The sequence below is a fragment of the Bubalus bubalis genome, chromosome 13, assembly GCF_019923935.1.
Source record: "Bubalus bubalis isolate 160015118507 breed Murrah chromosome 13, NDDB_SH_1, whole genome shotgun sequence".
Taxonomy (NCBI): Eukaryota; Metazoa; Chordata; class Mammalia; order Artiodactyla; family Bovidae; genus Bubalus; species Bubalus bubalis.
The window spans coordinates 55,218,260-55,244,599 of record NC_059169.1 but is presented as its reverse complement, the minus strand read 5'-3'; the positions used below and the strand labels follow the sequence as shown (position 1 = coordinate 55,244,599).

The 26,340-nt window shown below is 43.8% G+C and overlaps 1 protein-coding gene across 7 annotated transcripts in view; it reads right to left on the bottom strand.

The window, feature by feature from the left end:
• TNFRSF19 (TNF receptor superfamily member 19) overlaps positions 1-26,340 on the bottom strand; it is an 89,796-nt gene that overhangs the window by 57,026 nt on the left and 6,430 nt on the right. For 6 of the 7 annotated variants that reach the window (XM_044927292.2, XM_044927293.2, XM_006070941.4 and 3 more), the window contains exons 2-3: positions 11,114-11,213; positions 8,866-8,976 (exon numbers count right to left, since the gene is read on the bottom strand). In XM_044927292.2, coding sequence (XP_044783227.2) covers positions 8,866-8,976; positions 11,114-11,179 — 177 coding nt within the window. In that variant the 5' untranslated portion in view covers positions 11,180-11,213. Of the gene's footprint in view, positions 1-8,865; positions 8,977-11,113; positions 11,214-23,718; positions 23,908-26,340 lie in introns of those variants that run through there. The other variant, XM_006070942.4, reaches the window with a different exon arrangement.

Sequence of the window (26,340 nt, the reverse complement as noted above, 5' to 3'; positions counted from 1 at the left end):
CATGACTTACCACATTACTTTCCAAAAGATTCAGGAAATCTACTTCCTAAGCTGAGTTACTAAAAAGTCTTTTTTTTCTTTTGAAGATTTCTCTTTTGTTCCCCATTTAAATTCCTCCTTAATTGAGTTTTTAATTTTAAATAATAAAGAGTTTGAGCTAACATTTGCATGGATCATATATTGCTGATCAAATGTGCTGTGCTGTGCTTAGTCACTCAGTCGTGTCCGACTCTTTGCGACCCCATGGACTGTAGCCCGCCCCCCCAGGCTCCTCTGTCCATGGGATTCTCCAGGCAAGCATACTTGAGTGGGTTGCTATACCCTCCTCCAGGGAATCTTCCCAACCCAGGGATTGAACCCAGGTCTCCCACATTGCAAGCAGATTCTTTACCCTCTGAGTCACCAGGGAAGCTGATCAAATACATTTGCCTAATTAAAATAATAAAATTTTGCATACAGGTTAATTATGTATCAGTATATGTCATGTAGAATATTAATTACATATTCTATAAATGTAATATACACTGTATATGTATTTATACTATATATGATCTGCGCTGTGCTGTGCTAAGTCTTCAGTTGTGTCCAACTCTTTGCAATCCCATGGACTGTAGCCCACCAGGCTTCTCCGTCCTTAGGATTCTCCAGGCAAGAAGGTTGCCATTTCCTTCTCCAGGGGATCTTCCTGACCCAGGGATTGAACCTGGGTCTCCTGCATTGGCAGGCAGATTCTTCGCCACTAGCGCCACCTGGGAAGTCCCTTATATATGAGCTATGTAATATCAATTATGTAATGCTAATATAATACATATTTACACATACAAATACATATGTGTACTTACGTGTTTGTTTACCTTAACATATCAGAGATTCCAGTGACCCACTGATAATGACCACTATCATGGCTCCGTTAATGCTACATGAGTACTGAAATGTATTAATTTGTTGTTACAACCATCTTAAGACTGGCTTGTACAGTAAGTACAACCATGTTAGTACTGGCTTGGCCAAAAATCTCATTTTGGAAAAGCCAGAACGAACTTTTTGGCCAACCCAATACTATATCAATGTAAGTAACAAAATGAATATGAAATTTTCTTTAAAAAGGGCCTAAATGAGAGAGATGGTGCCTGGGGCTCTTGGGCGGGGTGGGAGGGGGGCGGTTAACCTGGGAACCAAATGGGCTGCTGAGATGTTCCTCGGCACAGAAAGCCCGGCCAGGTGCGCCATGCCCTGGCAGCGATAGGCAGAGGGTAGCCCAAGCGGCCCTGCCACCCTCCCCACGCCATCACTCACGAACAGCGGTGGTGGACACACCAGCTAATCTCTGTGTCTCTGGTTCCCCATCTGTGAACAGGAGCAGCTAGACTCCCCTCTTCAGACCTACGCTGTGAGGATTTCTGATGGCATACACGGAGATCACACAGAAGCCGGCTCGTGACGTCAGCCACCACTGTCCATTCTTGTTGCATGATCGGTATGACTGAGTCACGGTGACAGACATTTTGAGAGAGAGGCCTTATTTTTTATAAGAAACACCCTGCAGATGCACATAACAGAAAGTATACACACGAAGTCTCAAAACAAGTACTCGTTTAAAAAGTGGCCAAAGATGGAAAGGGTGTCCATCTCAATGAGCCGCAAGGATCTTATGGAACCTGGGGCTGCAGGGTAGACGCCTTACACTCTCACGACTGGGAGGAAGTGAAAAGCGGTCGGAACCATGACCAACACCGCAGGTGAGTGGAGAGCATAGCGCCCCGGGTGAGCACTCCCTGCGGCTGGCAACAAGCCCCACTGCGTGTCCTAAGGGTAGGGACCTAACCATGGGGGAGGAAGCCAGACACCTTGCGAAAAGGCAGGGCTGAAAGCTTTCCAAAGAAAATAATAATTAGGAGTAATAAAACCACAGATGGAAATTTTAAGTATACCTGCTCACCCAACGAATTTCCAAGCTTGAGTTTTAAGATACAGATACATGTTTGCAATTCAAAGAACTGCATGACCCAGACTTTGTTATTTTAGAGAGACACAATAGTAGAAAATATAAGTTTTAAATTATGTTTAGTACAGCAAAATACATTATATAGTAATGTTAGAAGAAAGATTATTTGAAAGCTCTATGTTTGGTGAAAATGCTCCTTTTAAAATTCTTAACATGAAGAAAACTTTGGTTGTGGGTATGGATCATTTGACCCAGCTTTTCTACTTTTTCATAACTAATCTAAAAGTATTTATTGTGCTTTCACAATATCAAACACCACAGGTAACCAAACTGGTAAGCTTCAGTTTAAAAGGCAAAGATGTTTGTACTCATCTGCTTCCCTACAAATGAACAGATTCCCCCTCCAAATTATGTATTTAATATTCCAAGAAGAAAGCAATTAGATTATTTATAAATGTTGATATCTAACAATTTAACAAAAACTTAGTTAAAAAAAATGTTTTACCTCACTTTGAAAAACTTGGAAGTGACTCATTAACCAACTGAACATACCTGCTGATTTAAGTAATTTATCTGATTTTAATATACTCAGAACTTTTCTTTCCTCTGAAAGATATATGTACTTGCTAAAAATTTAATAAAATCAGCCTGGAAGGAAAAAACAGAAAATTCACGGGTAGGCAGTTTGGAGATTTCTAGTTCCAAAGTAATGGCTTATATTAAAAAAAAAAAAAAACCCTCATATCCTTTGCCTTGGTTAATTAATGGGGAAATAAAAATATTTTTTTACTTCCATTGGTATGTTTGAATCCTTTGTCTTTCTTATATTTTACAATTTAGAGCCTGAGCAAGGCTTACTTGCTAATTTTATTTACTAAGAGCTAAAACCAAACTAAAAGACTTGGCAAACATATTATTAATAACACACTGATCACACATTCATTAACTTTTATATTACTAGATTTAACTGTTACCTTTCTTTCCAAGTGGCTCAGACGGTAAAGAATCTGCCTGCAATGTGGGAGACCTGAGTACGATCCCTAGGTTGGCAAGATACCCTGGAGGAGGGCACGGCAACACACCAGTATTATTGCCTGGAGAATCCCTACGGGCAGAGGAGCCTGGCAAGCTGCAGTCCGTGGGGTCACAAAGAGTCAGACACGACTGAGTGCCGAAGCACCATGTACACTATGTACTAGCACTTACTTTCCAAAACCTATTTGAGGTTGACCGATCTGTTCACTCCTCTAGCAAAGACACATTAAGTCTGTTAAACGGAGCTGGGCAGTCTGTGTAGACGGTGAGGGTGAAAGCTGACAGGCTGCCTGCCTGCAGAATGGATATATCAGGACATGCAGGAACACCCTCAACATATGTAAATTTCTGCTTCCGAGTGGGTCTTCAGTTCAGTTCAGTTCAGTTGCTCAGTTGTATCCAACTCTTTGCGACCCCATGGACTACAGCACACCAGGCCTCCCTGTCCATCACCAACTCCCACAGCTTACTCAAACTCATGTCCATTGAGTCGGTGATGCCATCCAACTATCTCATCCTCTGTCATCCCCTTCTCCTCCCACCTTCAATCTTTCCCAGCATCAGGGTCTTTTCCAATGAGTTAGTTCTTCACATCAGGTGGCTAAAATATTGGAGTTTCCACTTCAGCATCAGTCCTTCTAATGAATATTCAAGACTGGTCTCTTTTAGGATGGGCTGGTTGGATCTCCTTGCAGTTCAAGGGACTCTCAAGAGTCTTCTCCAACACCACAGTTCAAAAGCATCAATTCTTTGGCACTCAGCTTTCTTTAGAGTCCAACTCTCACATCCATACATGACTACTGGAAAAACCATAGCCTTGACTAGATGGCCCTTTGTTGGCAAAGTAATGTCTCTGCTTTTTAGTATGCTGTCTAGGTTTGTCATAGCTTTTCTTCCAAGGAGCAAGAGTCTTCTAATTTCATGGCTGCAGTCACCACCTGCACTGATTTTGAAGCCTCCCAATATAAAGTCTCTCACTGTTTCTGCTGTTTCCCCATCTATTTGCCATGAAGTGATGGGACCAGATGCTATGATCTTAGTTTTCTGAATGTTGAGTTTTAAGCCAACACTTTCACTCTCTTCTTTCACTTTCATCAAAAGGATCTTTAGTTTTTCTTCCCTTTCTGCCATAAGGGTGGTGTCATCTGCATATCTGAGATTATTGATATTTCTCCCGACAATCTTGATTCCAGCTTGTGCTTCATCCAGCCCAGTGTTTGTCATGATGTACTCTGCATATAAGTTGAGCAAGCAGGGTGACAATATACAGTCTTGACATACTCCTTTCCCAATTTGGAACCAGTCTCTTGTTCCATGTCCAGTTCTAACTGTTGCTTCTTGACCTGCATACAGATTTCTCAGGAGGCAGGTCAGGTGTTCTGGTATTCCCATTACTTAAAGAATTTTCCACAAAATTTGTTGTAATCCACACAGTCAAAGGCTTTGGCATAGTCAATAAAGCAGAAGTAGATGTTTTTCTGGAACTCTCTTGCTTTTTTGATGATGCAATGGATGTTGGCAATTTGACCTCTGGTTCCTCTGCCTTTTCTAAATTCAGTTTGAACATCTGGAAGTTCATGGTTCACATACTGTTGAAGTCTGGCTTGGAGAATTTTGAGCATTCGTTTGCTAGCGTGTGAGATGAATGCAATTGTGCAGTAGTTTGAGCATTCTTTGGCACTGCCTTTCTTTGGGATGGAGAAGGCAATGGCACCCCACTCCAGTACTCTTGCCTGGAAAATCCCATGGATGGAGGAGCCTGGTAGGCTGCAGTCCATGGGGTCGCTAAGAGTCGGACACGACTGAGCGACTTCACTTTCACTTTTCACTTTCCTGCATTGGGGGAGGAAATGGCAACCCACTCCAGTGTTCTTGCCTGGAGAATCCCAGGGGCAGGGGCGCCTGGTGGGCTGCCGTCTATGGGATTGCACAGAGTCGGACACAACTGAAGCGACTTAGCAGTAGCAGTTCTTTGGGACTGGAACGACAACTGACCTTTTCCAGTCCTGTGGCCACTGCTGAGCTTTCCAAATTCACTGGCATATTGAGTGCAGCACTTTCACAGCATCATCTTTTAGGATTTGAAATAGCTCAGCTGGAATTCCATCACCTTCACTACCTTTGTTCGTGGTGATGCTTCCTAAGGCCTACTTTGTGTTCCAGGATGTCTGGCTCTACGTGAGTGATCACACCATCGTGATTATCTGGGTCATGAAAATCTTTTTATACAGTTCTTCTGTGGATTGCCATCTCTTTTTAATATCTTGTGCTTCTGTAAAGTCCATGCCATTTCTGTACTTTATTGTGCCCAACTTTGCATCAAATATTCCCTTGGTATCTCTAATTTTCTTGATGAGATCTCAATCTTTCCCATTCTATTGTTTTCCTCTATTTCTTTGCACTGATCACTGAGGAAGGCTTTCTTATCTCTCCTTGCTATTCTTTGGAACTCTTCATTCAAATGGGTATATCTTTCCTTCTCTCCTTTACCTTTAGCTTCTCTTCTTTTCTCAGCTATTTATAAGGCCTCCCCAGACAACGATTTTGTCTTTTCTTTTCTTTTTCTTGGGGATTGTCTTGATCACTGCTCCTGTACAATGTCATGAACTTCCATCCATAGTTCTTCAGGCACTCTATCTATCAGATCTAATCCCATGAATCTATTTCTCACTTCCACTATATAATCATAAGGGATTTGATTTAGGTCTTACCTGAATGCTCTAGTGGTTTTCCCTACTTTCTTCAATTTAAGTCTGCATTTAGCAGTAAAGAGTTCATGATCTTGGCCATAGCCAGCTCCCGGTCTTGTTTTTGCTGACTGTATAGAGCTTCTCCATATTTGGCTGCAAAGAATATAATCAATCTGATTTTGGTATTGACCATCTCGTGATGTCCATGTGTAGAGTCTTCTCTTGTGTTGTTGGAAGAGGGTGTTTGCTATGACCAGTGCATTCTCGTGACCTGCTTCGTTTTGTATTCCAAGGCCAAATTTGCCTGTTACTCCAGGTATCTCTTGACGTCCTAGTTTTGCATCCCAGTCCCCTATAATGAAAAGGACATCTTTTTTTGGTGTTAGTTCTAGAAAGTCTTGTGGGTCTTCATAGAACCGTTGAGCTTCAACTTCTTCAGCATTACTGGTTGGGGCATAATCTTGGATTACTGTGATACTGAATGGTTTGCCTGGGAAACGAGCAGAGATGATTCTGTTGTTTTTGAGATTGTGTCCAAGTACTGCATTTTGGACTCTTTTTGTTGACCATGATGGCCTCTCCATTTCTTCTAAGGGATTCTTGCCTACAGTAGTAGAGTGGGTTTCCAGAATCTAATATTTCAGGGACATCATTACCTTCACTTTTAGTCTTTTTCCCTTAATTTGTCCTGGACATTTTTAAAATGAGGAAATAGATCATAAATACTAATAAACAAAAAGAGTACGCATAGGAGAGTTATTCATTGCTTCCTTTTGTTGCTGTTAATGAAATATAGTTGGACAGCTATTGCAACAATCAGGGAAAATTACTCCCTAATGAAAAATACTTCTTCTGGCTATCCATGGGGAATTATGAAATATGGAAACTACTATCAGTTAACCTCAGAAGATGAGTTTTTAAAAAAAATTTTGGAGCTGATAGAAACTTCATCTTCATTTTCTAGATAAATGATGAAGGTTAGTGAACAGTTTCTTAGAAATGACTTAACTCATCTCTTCAAATCTGTGAGTTTTCATTCTGATTTAAGAGAGATTTGGAAAAAGAACTCTGAGGAGTAGAAACACCGCTATTTTCCTCCCAGGCATGATTACATTCTTAACTTTGTCGATAGATTCCAGATATGCAGTCTGCCATTATAAAGGACCTTTTTACAATGGACAGGGATTAAAAAAAAACATCAGTCAGGGTACTCCAGTTAACTTGACTTTGCAGAGTTCAAAACTCAGCCAGTTTCTGCCCAGACGGAAGGCCCAGGAGGCTGAAAGCCATCGCATATTAAACACAACACCCAGACAGGCCATCCACAGAATTACTTGTGGAATGCATAATTCTTTGTTTCCCAATGTTTGCAGATCATCAATCAAAAGTCCATGAATGACAAGACTCAACTTCAGAGCACAGTGGACTGGAGGGGAAAGGACTTCTCTTTGAAAAGTCACTTAAAGAGACATTTTTTGTTTCTTTTCTAACAGGAAGATCTTGGTGCATTATTTAGAACAAAACGATACATCAACTGTCCACAACCGGTAACATCTTCGAAAGGTCAGTCAATAAAGCAAATGTGTGCGTAGCTTCCAAGGTGCTCAGGACAGAGAAGGGCCCCAGAACACCCAAGATGCCTCTTAGAACACGGCTGACTCATAAGCAGTCCTGAAGATGAGTCTATTTAAGATGTTCCTGAAAGGAGCTTATACTCAGCATGCTGCTGCTGCTAAGTCTCTTCAGTCATGTCCAACTCTGTGTGACCCCCTGGACGGTAGCGCACCAGGCTCCTCTGTCCCCAGGATTCTCCAGGCATGAACACTGGAGTGGAGCCATGCCCTCCTCCAGGGGATCTTCCCGACCCAGGGATTGAACCTGCATCTCTTAGATCTTTAGCATTGACAGGTGGGTTCTTTACCACTAGCACCATCTGGGAAGTCCATACTCAGCATGGGAAAAATAATAATCACACTGGCATTGTTGAAAGAATGTTCAAAACTCTGGCTTGGAAAACAACTGCTCCCTTGGAGCCTGGTTACTTAAGACATTGTTGGACTCTGTTCCTTGACTAGCAATGGTAACCTTCATCTTAAGAAAAAGAAGGCCCAGTAAATAGGAACATTAACATATTCTGCTATCAATGCTTTATTTTTAAATCATTAGTAGAATGCTGATTCTTTTTAATTAATGCAAATAAACCTTAATGATTCTTTTAATTTTAAGGAGATTGTTTCAGGGCTTCTCTGGTGGCTCAGTGGCAAAGAATTCTCCTGCCAATGCAGGAAACAAGGATTCAATCCCTGATCCAGGAAGATCCAACGTGGTACAGAGCAACAAAGCCACAAATACTGAGCCCAAGTTCTAGAGCCTGGGAGCCACAACTACTGAGCCCACGTACCACGACTACTGAAGCCTGTGTGCCTACAGTCTGTGCTCTACAACAAGAAAAGCCATCACAGTTGAAAGCCCACACACTGTGACTAGAGAGTAGCCCCTAGTCTCTGCACCTAGAGAAAAGCCCATGCACACACAAGAATAAATAAATAAAACTATTTAAAAAAATTATTCTATTGAAGTATAGTTGATTTACAATGTTATGTTAATTTCTGCTGTGCCACGGACTGATTTAGTTATACAAATATATACATTCTCTTTCATTATTGTTTATCACAGATTATTGAATATAGTTTCCTGTGCTACACAGTGAGACCTTATTGTTTAATGATTCTATTCTTTTAATAAAATATGGTAAACATTAAAGTATACAGAACTATGAGTTATGGTTACCAGAATCAACTTCTTTTGTCTCAGTGAGACACATGAATCGAACGTATTGAGAAGGGAATTGTTCAATACTTGGCTAAAGGAGGAAGTCATCACCAGTCATCAACTGGAAAAGAATTCAGCTGATAAGAATGCATTTAAAAAAACACAGACGTGGGACTTCCCTAGTGGTCCGTGGTTGAGAATCCACCTTGCAGTTCAGGGGACCCATGTTCGATCCCTGGTCGGGAAACTAAGATCCCACATGCTGCAGAGCAACTAAATCTGTACGCCACAACTACAGAGTTTTCACACTGCAGCAAAAGATCCCGTGTGCCACAACCAAGACCTGAGGCGTCCAAGCAAATAAGCAAATAAATATAAATAAAAAACACAGGCGTACGACTGTCCCACACACCCAACAGTTACCTTGGACAACTCCATGCCTGGCCCACACTGCTTGCACAGAACACAGCTTCCTGACTGGTCCCTGAATTCCTGCTGTCCGCAGTCTCCTGTTTCACAAATCACTCCACATGCCTGAAAAAAAACATTTCACAAAACGTTATCTTAAGGTGAGGTAATTTTGTTTTTCACAAAAAGGGAACAGTATCTTCAGTATTATCGACATAACCACTGAAGGTAAACATTAATTCAGAGTGAGACCAATTCAGTTTCCACTTTAGGAAGGAAAACCACTTTCTGGAAAAGTCAGCGAAACAATTCAAGCCCGAGTCCTCTCTCTGCTTCTGAATGAGAACTCCCCTTTTCTGGAATCAATCGCCATCTTCTTCCTACACATTTGTGAACCCAAGGTAAAAATTGCTAGAAGCTATTCTCTTTTCTAAGTGAGAAGATGACTTAAAAGAACAGATATGCAGAGACCCAGGGTACTTCTTCAACTGGAAAAATTCTGAATTTAAAAATTGTATTTTTTTGATTTTTAATATAAACATATTCAGCTATAATGAATTGAATAATAAATAAATAAATGGAACATATAGACTGGCCTCAAGAATTCTGCTATTATCTTTTAGACATATCTAACACCCAACTTTGATGCAGAAGTTTCCACCTTTTCAGTTGAATTACATTTACTTAGAGTCCATCATTCAAAAAATTCTGACAATACTGAGATCAGTAAAATTCCTAATAATTATGATGATGACAAAAATGGCCAAATCCTCTGCTCTTCAAAGTAAAAGTGTTACTTTCCTATTGATTGCCATTTTGCCACTTAATTGGGACCTAACAATATCCTTTTTCTAAAAATTGAAGTATTGGTGATTTTCAATGTTGTGCTAATTTCTGCTGTATAGCAAAGTGACTCAATCATACATACATATTTACACATATATATGTATGCACAAATGCTAAGTCATTTCAGTCGTGTATGACTCTTTGCAACCCCATTGACTGTAGCCCGCCAAGCTCCTCTGTCCATGGGATTCTCCAGGCAAGAATACTGAAGTGGGTTGCCATGCCCTCCTCCAGAGGATCTTCCCAACCCAGGGATTGAACTCACATCTCTTACATCACTGCATTGGCAGGCAGGTTCTTTACCACTATATATGTATATACTTTATTTTTTAATATTCTTTTCCATTATGGTTTATCACAGGATATGAACATAGTTCTCTGTGCTATACAGTAGGACTTTTTGTTTATCCATCCTATATGTAACAGTTTGCATCTGCTAACCTTAACCTCCCATTCCATCTCTCCCCCTTGGCAATTGAAAGTCTGTTCTCTATGTCCTTACAATATACTTTGGTTCACAGCATAGGTCTTAAATGGAAGGACTATCTACTTTGCAAAAACAAAGGTTGCAAGTTATTTTCAAGATACAGACTTTATTTCTTATTTTACCTAAAGACAGTTAAGTTCATCTTATATGTGCGCTCATCCTACAAAAGTATGTATATCTGCTTCTTAATAGCTGGTGTTTCATTAAAAAGTGTTGGAATTAATAGAATCTCAGACTGGTGACAACATTCAGTTCAAACTCTCATGCCAAGCAAGGACCCCTTCAGTAATATTCCTGATGCTAATTCTGTTGCCCTAAATGAAAACTGAGAGTTTCAGGAGGCATGGGCAGAATAGAGACTGGAGTGTGCAATGCTCTTTACACGGAGGTGCATAGAACGGGCTTTAGTAGTGACAGCATGGGCATGTACAGTTATTCAGTACAAACTGCCTCCACTTGAAGCAAATATCTACAACAATGTCATCCAACCTCTTTAAATAAAATCCCAGCCTTATCCTCTAGAGCAAGCAGGAGGGAGAATTCAAGGTGGGGTTCAAGATCCTAATTTGGGGCTAAAAGTTTAGTAATCACCTCCAGCCTCTCTTAACCACACTTGACAACTAATCTTAGAGGAAAGTGTTAGTCACTCCAGGAGTCACCTGCCTGTGAGCCCATGAAGCATCATTATCCTGGGGCTATAAGTAATGCCATGACTTGATGATCTCATCGAGATTGAAATAAATAAGTGCAATTATTGCCACAAAAGTCAAGACCCAACAGCAACCTCTGACTTATTAATTAAATGCAACAATGATAAAAGGAATTTGAAAGAAAATTTTGAAGATATGGGGTTAAAAATGGGAAATAGATTGGGTACTAGTTCTATGAATTTTTCCCCTACATTCTTATGAAAGTTAAGAGTTGACTTACCAAACAGGCTAGTAAAACTACAACCGTGAAAGATTTCTGTTGCCTGAGTAGCACCTTTGAAGCCATTGCTCTTATTAAATGTATTTCTGGTTGAAGAGCTCTAAAAGAGAAGAAGATACAGTTAATGTTAATCCAGGAGTGACTGCTTTGTATTTACTACACAGTGCTACCCTTTACTATATACACTAGTAAAACATAATACTATTTCGTATATTAATAAAACAAAATATCATTTATGTTTTAAAAAGAACTCATCTTTTTCAAAGATACCAGAGATAAATACTAAACAACTCTTTAAAAATTTAGGTTATGAGAACTGAAGCTTTGTCAACCTACACAGTACATAGAAAACACCTACCGGCTCTGAATTCCTAGGCAACACATGCCTTTATTTTCTTTCTGTCCAAGTCTCTACAGTGTCAACTTCACCCAGCAGAAAATTACATTCATACTTACAGAAACTTCCCATTTATATGGGTTTAGTCATATAGGATGATACCGATGATAAAATAACTAACACATGCTAAGCACACAACGCCATTCTTAGCAGAACTCATTTCATCTTCACAACTACCCTAGAAGGTGGATGCTGTCATTTTCCCCACTTTAGAGATGAGGAAACTAAGGCTCATTAAGGGCTGAGTCACTTGCCTCGGGCGACACTGGTGGTAAGAGGCAGAGCTGGATGCCAACCCCGGTGGGTGGCTCCAGTGTCCCCATGACAGACACCGTGAAATCAACCTGCTCCATTGAATACAAACTGCGTGCTTGTGTCTCAGATCTTGAGCTTCACTAAGAAGCAAGAACAACTAACATCTGGCATTTGTAAACTCTTCCCCAAACCAGTACAGTGCAAATTATCTACTAGCAGAAAAATGAGCATTTATTAAAAAAAAAAAAAACACACCTAAAAATCATTTACAAGTGATGAACTGGAGGCACTACCCTGACACTTCAAGAAGAACAAACTAAACCTCTTTCTCTTTGCCAAATGCAGAGACAAGTGTGTTTTGTTTTGTTTTTACAGACTCACGCCATGTCAAGAGAAGAGATTTATTTGAACTTTTTTAAAAAGTAAAGACTCACCTGTTCCCTCCACCAGTCAGGCAGAGGAACAGTGGTTCAGTTTCTAACAAGAACTCAGAGCAGATAGCCTGACTACTTGGAAAGAAACCAGAGCAAAAATCAAACAGCTCAAGAAAAACAGCAACAGTAACAACAAAGGAAGCAGGCTGAGCTGAGCAGGCTGCTGTCCCAACTGTGGACCAAACAGCCAGCCTGGGGCACCCCACCCCTGCCAGGAGACTGTCCAGGTGGTCATCCCGGCTGCCCCAGCAGGTCCAAACATCAGCAACAAAAAGTCATTTTTAAATTTGGTTGAGTGAATAACCCATTTTGAATGAATTCAAACAGCTCTTTTTTTTTCTTTTCCAGCTTCTTGATCATAGCTTTCCTCACCCCCCTTGCATATCTCAAAATCATCCAGCAATTACCCAACCATGCAACCTGCTGCTGTGTAGACGCAGGATAGGGATCAGAAGATAGCATCACATTCCCTGAATGGTATGCTTCAGGCTGTCTCTTTCCCAGCAGGGCCCTCAATTTTTTTTTAAGATAAAAAACACAAAACCTATATGGAATTAAACTAACACAGAAAAGAGGTTATAAATACCAAAGTATATACATAGAACACGAGGAATAAAGAGATTGCTAGAGTCTCTGCACCGTTGTTATTGTTCAGTGGCCAAGTCGTGTCTGACTCTTTGCAACCCCATGGACCGATACACACCAAGCTTCCCTGTCCTTGACTATCTCTCGGAGTTTGCTCAAACTCATGTCCACTGAGTCAGTGACGCCATCCAACCATCTCATCCTCTGTCATCCCCTTCTTCTAGAGTCTGTGAATAATCAGTCTATAGTTGAACGTCCAGTTAGGACAGATAACTCTACTGGGGCATGGTGCTAATTACTGTGGAAGGCAGACAAAACATGTAGCATCTTCTTGTAAAGACGACTGATGACACACACCTCAAGCTAGAAGTCAAGGCAATTCGATTCTGACTTCACAAGACACGCCCATTTTATGTACAAAAATAAATATGGCAAAATATTATCAATGGTTTAGGTTTATACTGTGGCAATCTGGGGGGATTTTTTACCCTCTTTATCCTGAACATTCTTTGTAGTATAAATATTTCATTAATAATGAAACAAATACATGTATAGTGCTTTGGGGGCCAAAAATGTAAGTAACATGATCCTTCTTAAAAGTTTATAAATTAAAAAAGGTGATGAGATAAAAACCATACATATACTACCCAAAAAGGAGAACACTGAACAAAGTACTATGATTTTTGCATCACAAAAATTTTTTAGATGATACGGTAGACAAAAATTAATGAAACTAGACCCAATGTGCTGATGTGTATTGGGTTAGCCAAAAAGTTCGGGCTTCCCGTGTGGCTCAGCAGGTAAAGAATTTGCTTGCAATGTGGGAGACCTGGGTTCGATCTCTGGGTTGGAAAGATCCCCTGGTTAAGGGAAAGGCTACCCACTCCAGTATTCTGACCTGGAGAATTTCATGGCCTATACAGACCATGGGGTCGCAAAGAGTCGGACACGACTGAGCAACTTTCACTTTCACTTTTTTCTTTCACCCAAAAAAGTTCATTCAGGTTTTCTGGTAAGATGTTATGGGAACTTTCTGACCAGCCCAAAATATTATCTTCCCAACACACACTAAACTGAGTAGTTTAAATGGGAAATACAAAAGGAGCACTGCTACGCCTACATTTCCAGGGGCAGAGTGGGTTTGTGCCTGCAAATTATCTTCTAAACTCCTCGGCCACACACCTATGCCCTTTTCATCTGCCCGCTGGCCTAGAGATCTCATCACTGGTCCCTGCCCAAGCTGCCCGCCCAGCTCAGCCACACCCTGACACCCACCCTTCTGCTGCACGCCCGTGATCTTGCTCCTCTGGGTCTGGAGAGCCTTTCTCCTTCTGAGTCCCTCCAAGAGCCAGCTCAGTGACCACCCTGCTGAATGCTGTCCACAGCCAAGCAGAGGGAAAAGCGCGGCTCTCGTTGGCCCCACAGCCCTTTCCATGTTCACGGACAAGACCCACAACACTGCACAGCAGGTTCACTCCCCAGACGACACGGTCCTTCACAGCAGGGACCACACCTGGGACTCCGTTCCCAGTGTCAGGCACACCAGGGTGCTCAGCGAACGTGTGTGGAATTAAGTGGATGAAGAAGCACAAAACAATGAAAAACACTTTCGTGGAAAACACCTGAGATTTGGTTGCGGATGACAGATCTAATTCTTCTGTGGTGCACAGGGTAAATATTTTTTGTTTCAGACAAATATACATATATATGTGAAATCTTACTACCTGCTCAAGGCATTCAGTACATTAGATTGCATGCTCAGTCACTTCATAGGTGTCCGACTCTTTGTGACACCATGGACTGTGGGCCACCAGGCTCCTCTGTCCGTGGGATTCTCCTGGTAAGAATACTGGAGCAGGTTGCCATGCCCTCCTCCAGGGGATCTTCCTGACCCAGGGACTGAACCCGAGTCCCCTGCGTCTCCTGCACTGCAGGCAGATTCTTTACCTGCTGAGCCATCAGGGAAGCCCACATTAGATCAGGAGACAGGATTAAATGACATAGTGACGTATTTTTAAATAACTTAATTCACTTTAAAAATGCAAGCGGTCATTCACAGAAGATTTCTTAAACTGGGAACTGGGGGCTGAAATGTGCCAATGAACTATGTCACTTCTCTTTTCTGTGGCTTCTCTTTTAACCTGGCTTTTTATACCAAGAGGCTGAGAAGTAGTTTAGGCTTGGGCGGACTATCTATGGAGTGGCTATGGTGGTATAAAGGCCAAGTTCAAATAGTCTTCTGCAGGTAAACCCAGATATACCCATTTGAATGCGGAGTTCCAAAGAATAGCAAGGAGAGATAAGAAAGCCTTCCTCAGAGATCAATGCAAAGAAATAGAGGAAAACAATAGAATGGGGAAAACTAGAGATCACTTCAAGAAAAGTAGAGATACCATGGGAACATTTGATGCAAAGATGGGCACAATAAAGGACAGAAATGGCATGGACTTTACAGAAGCACAAGATATTAAGAAGAGGTGGCAAGAATACACAGAAAAACTGTATAAAAAGATTTTCATGACCCAGATAATCACGATGGTGTGATCACTCACATAGAGCCAGACATCCTGGAACACAAAGTAGGCCTTAGGAAGCATCACTACGAACAAAGCTAGTAAAGGTGATGGAATTCCAGCTGAGCTATTTCAAGTCCTAAAAGATGATGCTGTGAAAGTGCTGCACTCAATATGCCAGCAAATTTGGAAAACAGCAGTGGCCACAGGACTGGAAAAGGTCAGTTTTCATTCCAATCCCAAAGAAAGACAATGCCAAAGAATGACCAAACTACCACACAATTGCACTCATCTAACATGCTAGCAAAGTAATGCTCAAAATTCTCCAAGCCAGGCTTCAACAGTACATGAACCATGAACTTCAGATGTTCAAGCTGGATTTAGCAAAGGCAGAAGAACCAGAGATCAAAATGCCAACATCTGTTGGATTATCAAAAAAGCAAGAGAGTTCCAGAAAAACTTCTACTTCTGCTTTAATGACTATGCCAGAGCCTCTGACTGTGTGGACCACAACAAACTGTGGAAAATTCTGAAAGAGATGGGAATACCAGACCACCTGACCTGCCTCCTGAGAACTCTGTATGCAGGTCAAGAAGCAACAGTTAGAACTGGACATGGAACAACAGACTGGTTCCAAATAGGGAAAGGAGTAGGTCAAGGCTGTATATTGTCACCCTGCTTATTTAACTTATATGCAGAGTACATCATGAGAAATGCTGACCTGGATGAAGCAGAAGCTGGAATCAAGATTGCTGGGAGAAATAACAATAACCTCAGATGACAGATGCAGATGACACCACACTTACAGCAGAAAGTGAAGAAGAACTAAAGAGCCTCTTGAAAGTGAAAGAGGAGAGTGAAAAAGTTGGCTTAAAACTTAACATTCAGAAAACTAAGATCATGGCATCCGGTCCCATCACTTCATGGCAAATAAATGGAAATAGTGAGAGACTTTATTTTGGGGGGGGGGCTCCAAAATCACTGCAGATGGTGACTGCAGCCATGAAATTAAAAGTCACTTGCTCCTTGGAAGAAAAGCTATGACCAACCTAGATGACATATTAAAAAGCAGAGACATTACTTTGCCAACAAAGGTCCATTTAGTCAAAGCTATGGCTTTCCCAGTAGTCATGTATGGATGTGAGAGTTGGATTCTAAAGAAAGCTGAGCACCAAAGAATTGATGCTTTTGATCTGTGGTGTTGGAGAAGACTCTTGAGAATCTGTTGAACTGCAAGGAGATCCAACCAGTCCATCCCAAAGGAAATCAGTCTTGAATATTCATTGGAAGGACTGACGTTGAAGCTGAAACTCCAATACTTTGGCCACCTGATGGGAAGAACTGACTCATTTGAAAAGACCCTGATGCTGGGAAAGATTGAAGGCAGGAGGAGAAGAGGATGACAGAGGGTGAGATGGTTGGATGGCATCACCAACTTGATGGATATGTGTTTGAGTAAGCGCTGGGAGTTGGTGATGGAAGAGTCGGACACGACTGAGTGACTGAACTGAACTGAGGAAAACCAACCATAATTGAAAACAGCCTGCAGGTAATCGGGAATGGTCAGGAGAAAATGCAGCCAGGATCCCTGGGTTTTCAGCAAAGTCACTCTGAGATCACATATCTGTAAAGACAAAAACAGGCCCTTTCTGTGGGGTGTGGGAGGGTTTGCGGAGATAATGCAGGGAAGCGGCACAGCTGGCGTCCTGGAACAGAGTAAAGGCTTAAAGGATGATGGCTGCTGAGGATGCCATGGTTTTTGTTGCCCTTGGGAGCATCACTAACTGTGGACCTGACCCGAGTCTCCTCTTCTCTGAACTGGGTGCAGTGACAGGACTGCGTCCAGAATGGCTGTGAGCAATAAGTGAGCCTGACAGCTCTGAGACATGACGGTTCCCGGCACATAATAAGTGCTCAATACAGGTCAGCAATGGGTGCTGACATTATTGGGCCTCCCAGCTGGATCAGTGGTAAAGAACCTGCCTGCCAACGCCAGAGATGCAGGAGACCTGGGTTCGATCCCTGGCTCGGGAAGATCCCCTGGAGGAGGGAATGGCAACCCACTCTAGTATTCTTGCCTGGAGAATCCTCAAGGACAGAGGAGCCTGATAGGCTATAGTCCATGGGGTCACAAAGAGTTAGACATGACTGAAGCTACTTAGCATGAACACACCCTGCCTTTGTTAATGACATTATCCTTGAGGAGCAAACGATCCAGTGTATTGACAGTCCCTGAAGGCTGCAACCTGCTGGACAAATGTGGGACACCCAAATGGTCACGATTGACCAGGCAGCATTTCAGACCTCTGGACCTGAGGCTACAGAGGGTGTTTGAAGACAGAACAGGGCCAGTGAACTAGGCATTCACAGCATCGAGGACCATGTCCGTGCTCTGGACAAAAGACAGCTTCTTTCCTCACTACCTACTCTCTTCATGAGGTGTTTATCCCCATACAAGGGAGGACACTGAGACCCAAAGGACACATGGACTAGAAATGGTGGAAACCAAAGAAAACTCATTCCTGGTGACCCCAAGGCAGGGCTCTGGGCGCTCTGCCAGGCTGACTAAGGATTGTACCCATCCCAGTGAGTATCTAAGACCCTTAGCTCTGTAGGACTCCACCAAACTGATCGATACTGCAAAGCTGTACAACCACCTAAATAACGTGTTCAGCAGTGCAACCCTTCATCCCACCAGCTCTGCGGAACAGCTGTTAGTGCCTGCAAGGAGGAGAAGCCACCTGAGGGAGGGTGCGGTAAAGGGGCACTTGGCCTGAGCTCCTGGCAGAACAGAGCTGCTGAACCTCTTCAGACTGCCCGACCAAGAACTATTCAGAAATAAACCATTCAGCCGGGGGAGTGTTCTAAGCGTGACCTTGAATTTCCTGGAATAAAATGAAATCACTTATGCAATGTGTTGGCATTCATAAAAAAAAGAAGGAAAATTTAATGGAATAACAAGCATGTAAGTAATAATGTTTAAAATAAAAATAAGGCAATAAAAAGGTATTTACTGAAATTGCTTTTAACTTCTGGGACTGGCCCAGGTAAAGAAACGCTTTTTATAGATGCCAGCATTCTGTTTATCTGGGGAAGGACCTGACAAGCACAGAATATACACATTATGAGATTATGGACAATGGGTCTGGGTTTCCCTGGTAGCTCAGAGGTAAAGAATCCGCCTGCCAATGCAGGAGGCGTGGGTTTGATCTCTGGGCCAGGAAGATCCCCTGGAGAAGGAAATGGCAACCCACTCCAATATTCTTGCCTGGGAAATCCCATGGACAGTGGAGACAGGCAGGCTGCAGTCCTGGGGTCGCAAAGAGTCAGACACAACTTAGCAACTAAACAACAATGGGCCCACAGGGGCTTTCACACTTTGCCTCAGTGTCCAGACGATACATCAACTAGCAGTCTGGTGCCTGTTTTTCCAAAATGTGTGCAGAGAAACCAGCCGTGGCAATCAGCAGAAGACCAAAGATGTCTGGTGTACAGGAATCCAGGCGTGTGGGATTGCTGTCTCTCCATCTCTCTTCAACAACAGCAAGCAGGTGTCAAGAGAACCAGGCAAGCAAAAATGAAGAGCCCAGAGCTGGTAAACACTTCTCAGCGGCAGAGAAAGTGACTGCTTATCAGATCAAGCTGCTCAGCCTGCTCATTTGAATGAATGGTAACTAACATGGAGGCCACCTAACTGCCAGCCCCAGGTGAGGGTAAATCCACAGGTGCGGAAATGAAAGGCATCCTCCTCCCCTTGCTGATCCAGATCCCGAAGACCTGGGCTGGTGCGTGTGTCACTGGGCAGAGCTCAGGGTTTCCAGGAGTGGCTGGGAGCGGCAGACCCACTGGATCTGAACCACGGGGCTGCTCCAACCTACAGATCCCTCCAGCTACCCCCGCTCCTGCCCCCAGGCTCTCCTGCACGCGGGGCCTCACCTACCATGCCTTCCCTGGATCTGCCACACTGGGTCTCCCTAAACCCAGCGTGGGCACCCTCCCTTGGGCTCCTGCAGCACCCTGGGTGCCCTGCCAACCCACAGGGTGACCGTCCGGTTCCTTCTCTCTCTCTGTTGCCCTTGAAATGCATCTTGTCAGGACGCATCGCTTCCTTCAGTCACTATAGCACTTAATTTTAAAGATCAGTTTTCATATTAAAAATGAAGACTTTCCCTGAAAACTGAAAGCCTGGCATCCACAAGTCCCATGTCAAGGCGACCCAAGCTCCAGCTGAGCGGCTGCCATCCCATCCACTGAGGAATTCAGGCGTTGGGGGCTATGGTCCCCACCTCCCCTGTCGTCACAACCTTTCTGCATCACCAGCTGAGCAGTTAAGAGTTCATCACCAGTTGGGGTTGGAGTATTTGGTGATCAGAACTGTGATTTTGCTCTAGAACTGTAACACATGCAAAATATGCACGCAATATATGTTGAAGCAATGAAGAAATTCATTAACTAGAAACAGTAAAATGTTAGGGTTGTCGTAAAGAGTAAAATAATATAAGGGGAAATGTGTGCGACCAACCACACCTTAAGCTTGAAACGTAAGTGATGGTGGGAGAGCACGGTTCAGGTGAGGAGGGTGTTTCTGAGTATAGAGCTATAATAATAACAAACATCCCCAAGGAGGAAGAGCTTGTGTGACCTTTCCAAATTTTAACAATTCAGTAACATCTTCAAGAATGGTCCTTATTTTTGATCTTATAAATGACCAAAATATATGAATCTTAGAATGGTTCAAATAATCTAAATAATTTTTTCCGAGAAAAAGTTGCTTAATTTTCCTTTTCCCCTCACATTTCAAAGCCATTTGATTTATTATCTGACACGCAGAGCATGCAACAGGAAAACGTTTTCATCTAGTAAAACTATACATACACTAGGTCATGAAGCCACAACCAACTCATACATTTTTCCAATATGCAATAAGCTGAGATATTTTTTTTAAGAAATTAACATTAAACTGGCAGGTTTACAACTTATAAAATCAGCACTGAAATGACGCCAACGCTACACGTACGGCCTCTTATATTTTAATGGTGGAACACAATCATAAATATTGGCTGAGAATAATCTCAGTTCCATATGCAAAGAGAATAAAAAATTAATTAGAAATTTAGGGTGCTGCTATTTCCACACATGGCAACAACCTCTAGCTGCTGGCTCTTCTGTATCTTCACCTTCAGTTTCACTCTATCCTGAAAATTGTTCTTCTTACACAGTAGAATTTGCAGCCCCTTTTGCGGCCTAGAAAGCTCAGGAAAGTATGCGGTAATGAAAATATACATATTGTTGTTGGCTGGGAAGTGGGAATGATTTCCCTTTTCAAGACAAGAAATATTTTCTACTAAAAACTCTACAAGCTTTAAAATGTTCTATTGCCAAATACAATACCTTCAATTCCTTCAAAGTTCAAAACCATTAGGGGCCACTCACTATCAGGCTCCTACAATTTTTTTTAACAGAAGCTGATTCACTTTCAATTTTTACTTTCATGCGTTGGAGAAGGAAATGGCAGCCCACTCCAGTGTTCTTGCCTGGAGAATCCCAGGGGCAGGGGAGCCTGGTGGGCTGCCATCTATGGGGTCACACAGAGTTGGACACGACTGAAGCGACTTAGCAGCAGCAGCAAACTAGGATAGGTTTTTTGAAAATAATTCTTTTTATTTCTCTGAGTTTTAAATGCTGTCATTTTTGCCTTAGGAAGCCACAGTGTTCTCAAAATGTTTAATCAACTAGCATACTGTAACTGGGTACTCTTCCCCAACTTTACTAACGTTTTTCAGTCCTAAAAGACAAATAGGACAATTGTAGCATCAGGGTCTAAGGGACCCCAAACATCCATACAGTCTATTCTAAGAGAATTGTGCATAACAATGTCTACAACACAGCTGTTTAACTTTTCACTTTAGAAGTCTGGACAGAGGCCCAAACCCCTCTCTGTAGCATGTGCAGAGCTCTCCATTATAAGTGGCCTCCATTCTTTTAGAACTTCCTCATCTTAGAACTATCCGAGCAGACACAGGGGAAGAGTTGGCTGAATAACATTTAATCTTCAGGTAGACAAGCTCCTCTGGTATATAATTGCTGAGGTTGGCTGTCCTCCTTTTAAAAACCCAGCTCTCAAAACTTCAATTTAAAAGGCACATATTCTGTGATGTGTGGACTACGTGATAACCCAATACTGTTTAAACATCTTACTTCTAAATGTAAACAGTTGAGACAGATAAAAGACGATGAATGAACTCACTGCTCAGCCAGTAAATCATGAAAGGAAATTGCGTTCGTACTGCTTGACTGTTCTTTTTCTTCAGCCAGAAGGTCATTTTAGAAAGGTTATGAACATTTAAGAATCAGCTGCCATGAGACAAACACCTCTCACTGTTAAGCTGTTCCTGCTCTCTTATCACATGAGCAGCTGTCTCTTTATTCGGGGCATATATTTATTCAATCTGTTGTCGACAGACAGAGCATGCTGGCCTTTTCCAGATCTTTAAATGCTTGACTTTAAATACTGATTTATCAGATTTAAGAGGACTTGGCTATTTTCCTTAAAGATCCTTCAGTCTTTGTTTGTGTTTTGTTAATTTTTGAATGGCTCATCCGGTTGCAGAGGGCTGGGTTAAGCTTGGGTTTGGATGTTTAAATGGGTGAAAAAGGAGAACCAAAGTCTCTTCAGGAGTGTTAGCAGAACTCCACATTCAGATGTCAAATGTCCCCAAATACCCTGGATTCACATATTAGAGCTACAACTAGTAAATTAAATTAACATACTAAGCACAGCATGTAATTATTACATGTATGTACAAATACATTCTATGTAAGTTAAACTTCATGATCATCTGAGGTTAAAAAACAGATTTCTGTTCTTTTAAAAAGCCTCTTAAATGTTAGCAGTGTTCTTTGTTCAAGTCATCTGGGTGGGAAAGGCACTTTACAATTTCAAGTGCATAAAAAAGTCTCCCTATGTGCTTACCTTCAAATTCAAAATTCAGTCTGGACTCAGGGCCTAAAGACACTCCCATCAAAGAAACAAAAAAATTCCATGAATGTCCCAGAAAATGCTAATACAACATCCTAGAGTCAGCACTTAGTATGGAAAAAATTCCAAAGTACTTAAAGACACCTGGCCTCCATAACAAAGTAGACCTCATGAGACACTTACAAGGGTTAAAAAGAAACAAACACAGAGCTCACGATAAAGCACCATGTATTCATGCCAAGGGAGTATTTTCAAAGTGAAACTGCATTTCTGTGTTTTGTATTACTGCCAGGACTTGATAAATATTATGTGAAGAAAAACTCTTTTCAAGTACTGACATCTCTGTGAATGATAACTGTCAAAAACTGTCTTCCAGGGTAGGACTCTATTCTCACCCCCTCTAGTTATATATCTTTAAATTAGATGATAAAGTGCTTGAAATAAGACATGTTTTTAAACTACATGAAAGAAGCATGGCAAAGACGTCTAAGGTGAAGCTGTACAACAGAAAACATAGGGGGTAAACCCTGAACTAATGCAATATAATCTTCTCCTTTGCATACAGGTTTCTGATTATGAAATAACAACACATCAAAATAAATTCTTCTGTTTGCCTAAGTCTTGTTTAACAGTAACTGTTTCCTGTTTATATAAAGAAATTTTCTTCTATTGTAAACAGTAAAGGAAAACTGTCACTGAAGTAAAAACCACCCATTCATAGTTTGAGTTAAACTATTTCAATTAAAGAAATACCAAACAATGGCTAATGGTCTTGTTTGTCTGCAAACTGAGTCCTTTTTTAAATGAAAACAAACAAACAAACAAGTGACATGCATTTCCTACAATGGTAACTGTAGGTGTGACGCAGAGCTCTCTACCAACGAAACAGATCGCTGCAGCTGGGTGCTTGCAAACTTCCTCCTCAAGAGGGAATGAGCTACATCTCTATGCCATTGAATGGCAGGAGACCCCTGACCAAGGCTGCGAGAGCGGCCCTGTGCATCACCGTGCCCGCACCTCCTCCCTCCCGGGCTCTCACACCGCCCGCCCGCCTGCAGACCGCTTCCCGCCGGGAGGGCTGCAGCGCCCGGTCCAGGCCGGGCGAGCACACACTTGCATACACACACACCTTCGCCTGCGCGCAGCATTCTGTTGACTAGATCCCTGCACAGAGGGTCGGCGCGCTCGGTCCGGTCGCCCACGCGGGCCGGGGGGCGTTCCCCCAGCTCCTGCATCTCCGTGCCCCCCGCCGTCGGCCCTCCCCGGGGGTCGCCTCCGCCGGCCCTGTCCTCCCGACCCCTGCCCTGCGCACGGGCAGCCCAGGCTGGCACCCCTTGCCTCCACCCGCGGCCGCCTCCTCTCAGCGCGCGTTTCGCGGGGATCCGCCGGGGCGAGGGCTGGGACAGCCGCGTGGCGTGGCCGGGTGGGCTGCGGGTACCTACCTTCCCCGGCGCCTGGAGGCTACCCCGCAGGTCCCGACAGCGATCGGAGGCTCAGGGGCGCGCGGCACGCGGCGCGGAGCTGGGCCGGGGTCCGCTCCTCACGCGCGCGCCCTGCACTGCCCCGCGACGCCGCCCCGCGCTCCCCGGTAGCCCGGCAACCACCACCGCCTCCCGGCCCCGCCCACCAGGGGCCCCGCCCACCAGGATTCCCGCCCACGTCCCCTCCGGCCCGCAGGCTCCCGGCGGCGCCACCGCTTGCCCTGCCCACGTCTGAGCCCCGCCCACCCCATGACCCGCCTACATCGTGGCCCCGCCCACAGCAGAGGCACCGCACACCCCCTGGGCTGCCGGCTGTCCCCACCGGCCCCCGGCACCTTAGGCCGCAGCTGAGCCGCCCGTGGCCCCCGGGGCTGCGGGAGCTGTTGACTGCATCCCGAAGGCGGGCCTGGGCAGGGCGGAGAGTGCTCATCCGGACCGCCAAGAGCGGGGCTGTGTCACTGCCTGCGGCTAGAGTGGCACCCTCGGGTCCACCTGGACCTGCTTCCAGGCTTCGTGCTTCTGCGCTGCTCATCACCTACCCTGAGCCCGCCTCTGGGCCAGGAAAGGCGCGGGAAGCCACGTGACACGAGTGCAGTGGGTCCAGATCACCAGGACCTGGCCCACCGGGCTCGTCCCCACTCACAGAGGCTTTTCCCGGAGGGTCCACGGGACACTGGCTTCCAGAGGGCCCGGTGCACCCATAGGCCCAGCGCGGTCTGGTCCAAGCTCCCGGGGATCCAGGCCTCCACACGCATCTCGTGAACGGATGGTGTCCAAACTTCACTTTGCACACTTAAGAAGCGGAGCTAACGGTGCCTACTCCGCACCTTCGGTGGAGGAAGTAAAAGGACCAAGTACAGAAAAAGTTTTTCCGCAGTAGAATGCTACAGAAATGTAAGCAATTATCGTCATCTGGCCAGTGAGTTAGTGGACAAACTTCTCTCCAGCCCAAGATGCCACGCAGGCATTGCATTGGTGCAGAGGAGCGCACTGCTCCCTTTGTTGGCTTTGATTCCCTGGCAAAACTTCACGTTCCTTTGAATGGAACCAAATCCTATAGTTTCCTTTCTGTACCCCAAGGCCCATAGTAGCCTTCAATAAGTGTTTGTAGATTGAGTACGTTGCTACAGTTAGTTACCCATACACATGACCCCACACTGAGAATGCCCAGGGCAGTACTAGGCAGTTATGAAAAATACTTTAAAAATATCCTTCCAAGTGTCAACCTCTAGGTTGTCATGGCCGGAATAGAAACTGCAATAATAACTTACTTTTAATAATTTACAAATGATACGCCCTATCCTATGTGAGGACTTTCTGGGTGGCGCCATTGGTAAGGAACCTGACTGCCAGTGCAAGAGTCATAAGCAATGCCGGTTCGATCCCTGGGTCAGGAAAATTCTCTGGAAAAGGGAATGACAACCCACTCCAGTATTCTTGCCTAGAGAATCCCATGGATGGAGAATTCTCCAGGGCTACAGTCCATGGGGTCACAAAGAGCTGGACACGACTGAAGCAGCTTAGCATGCACACACACATTATACCTGAAACTCAAGGTGAGCCTGCATTTCCCAAACCTACCTGTCAGCTGTGATCTGGGACCACAATACTCCCTGAACTTCACTCACAAGCTCCCTCTTAGATGGAAGTCACCTGTTTGTCTAACTGGACCCCACCTCCCCGAGGGCACCTCTTATTTTCTTAGTAGCCCAGAGCTTAGCACACAGGGGATCCTCCATCTACCATCCTTAAGCTGACTTATTGCTGCTTCTTTGTAAGGTCTCACACATTCACCCTTTTCCCTCTTTCTCTCTTAACCCCATCACCTCAAGCACAGTGCAGGCCCTCCGCACCTTTCACCTGAATGCCCTGCCTTTTCAAACCTCCTTCCCTGCTACCCTGTCCAGCCCATCTGTCTTCCTCCTGCCTTACATCGTGGTCACTGACCAGTGAAAAGATTTACAAGGATTCTTCACTGTGAAGAATGGCTTCTCCATCCTTTAAATTAGGAGTCAGGGATTTCCATGTTTGGGCTCCACCCACATCTTCAGCCTTATCTTTCCTCCCTCTGGACCGACCATTTCATATTCCGGCCAAACTGGTCTGCATGCCTTGCCTCCAGTGTGCCCTGAACTTGCCCTTCCTCTGCTCCCCAAGCTTCCGCTTCATGCTCACCTCTTTCCCTCACCTGACTCCTTCGCATGCCAGAAGCCACAGCTCTCACGAGTCTCCCTAAGGTCTGAGGCCTTCTTAAGACAAGGACAGCACTTGCCACATTCTCCCTCCTGCCCTGTTTCTGTGAGTTAGCTTACTTCCTCAAGGAGTTAAAAGGAGTTCTGCTTTCAAGAAGCGGCATATTTTGCTCAGATGTACACCTTTGATAGTATCGAACGTTCACATGAATGTTTAGTGTTTTCTGAGAGGAATTTAATCTGCCAGACCAGGAACTCCTTTGTTTTCTTCTGGCCTCCCTTTCTGCTTGAGACAGTAGCACATTACTTCGTTCAGTCATTTTGCACCATCTCACGTGTGTGTGGCTGAGTTTCCCCTGAGCTCGCTAACTCTCCATGGACAGGTCTGATG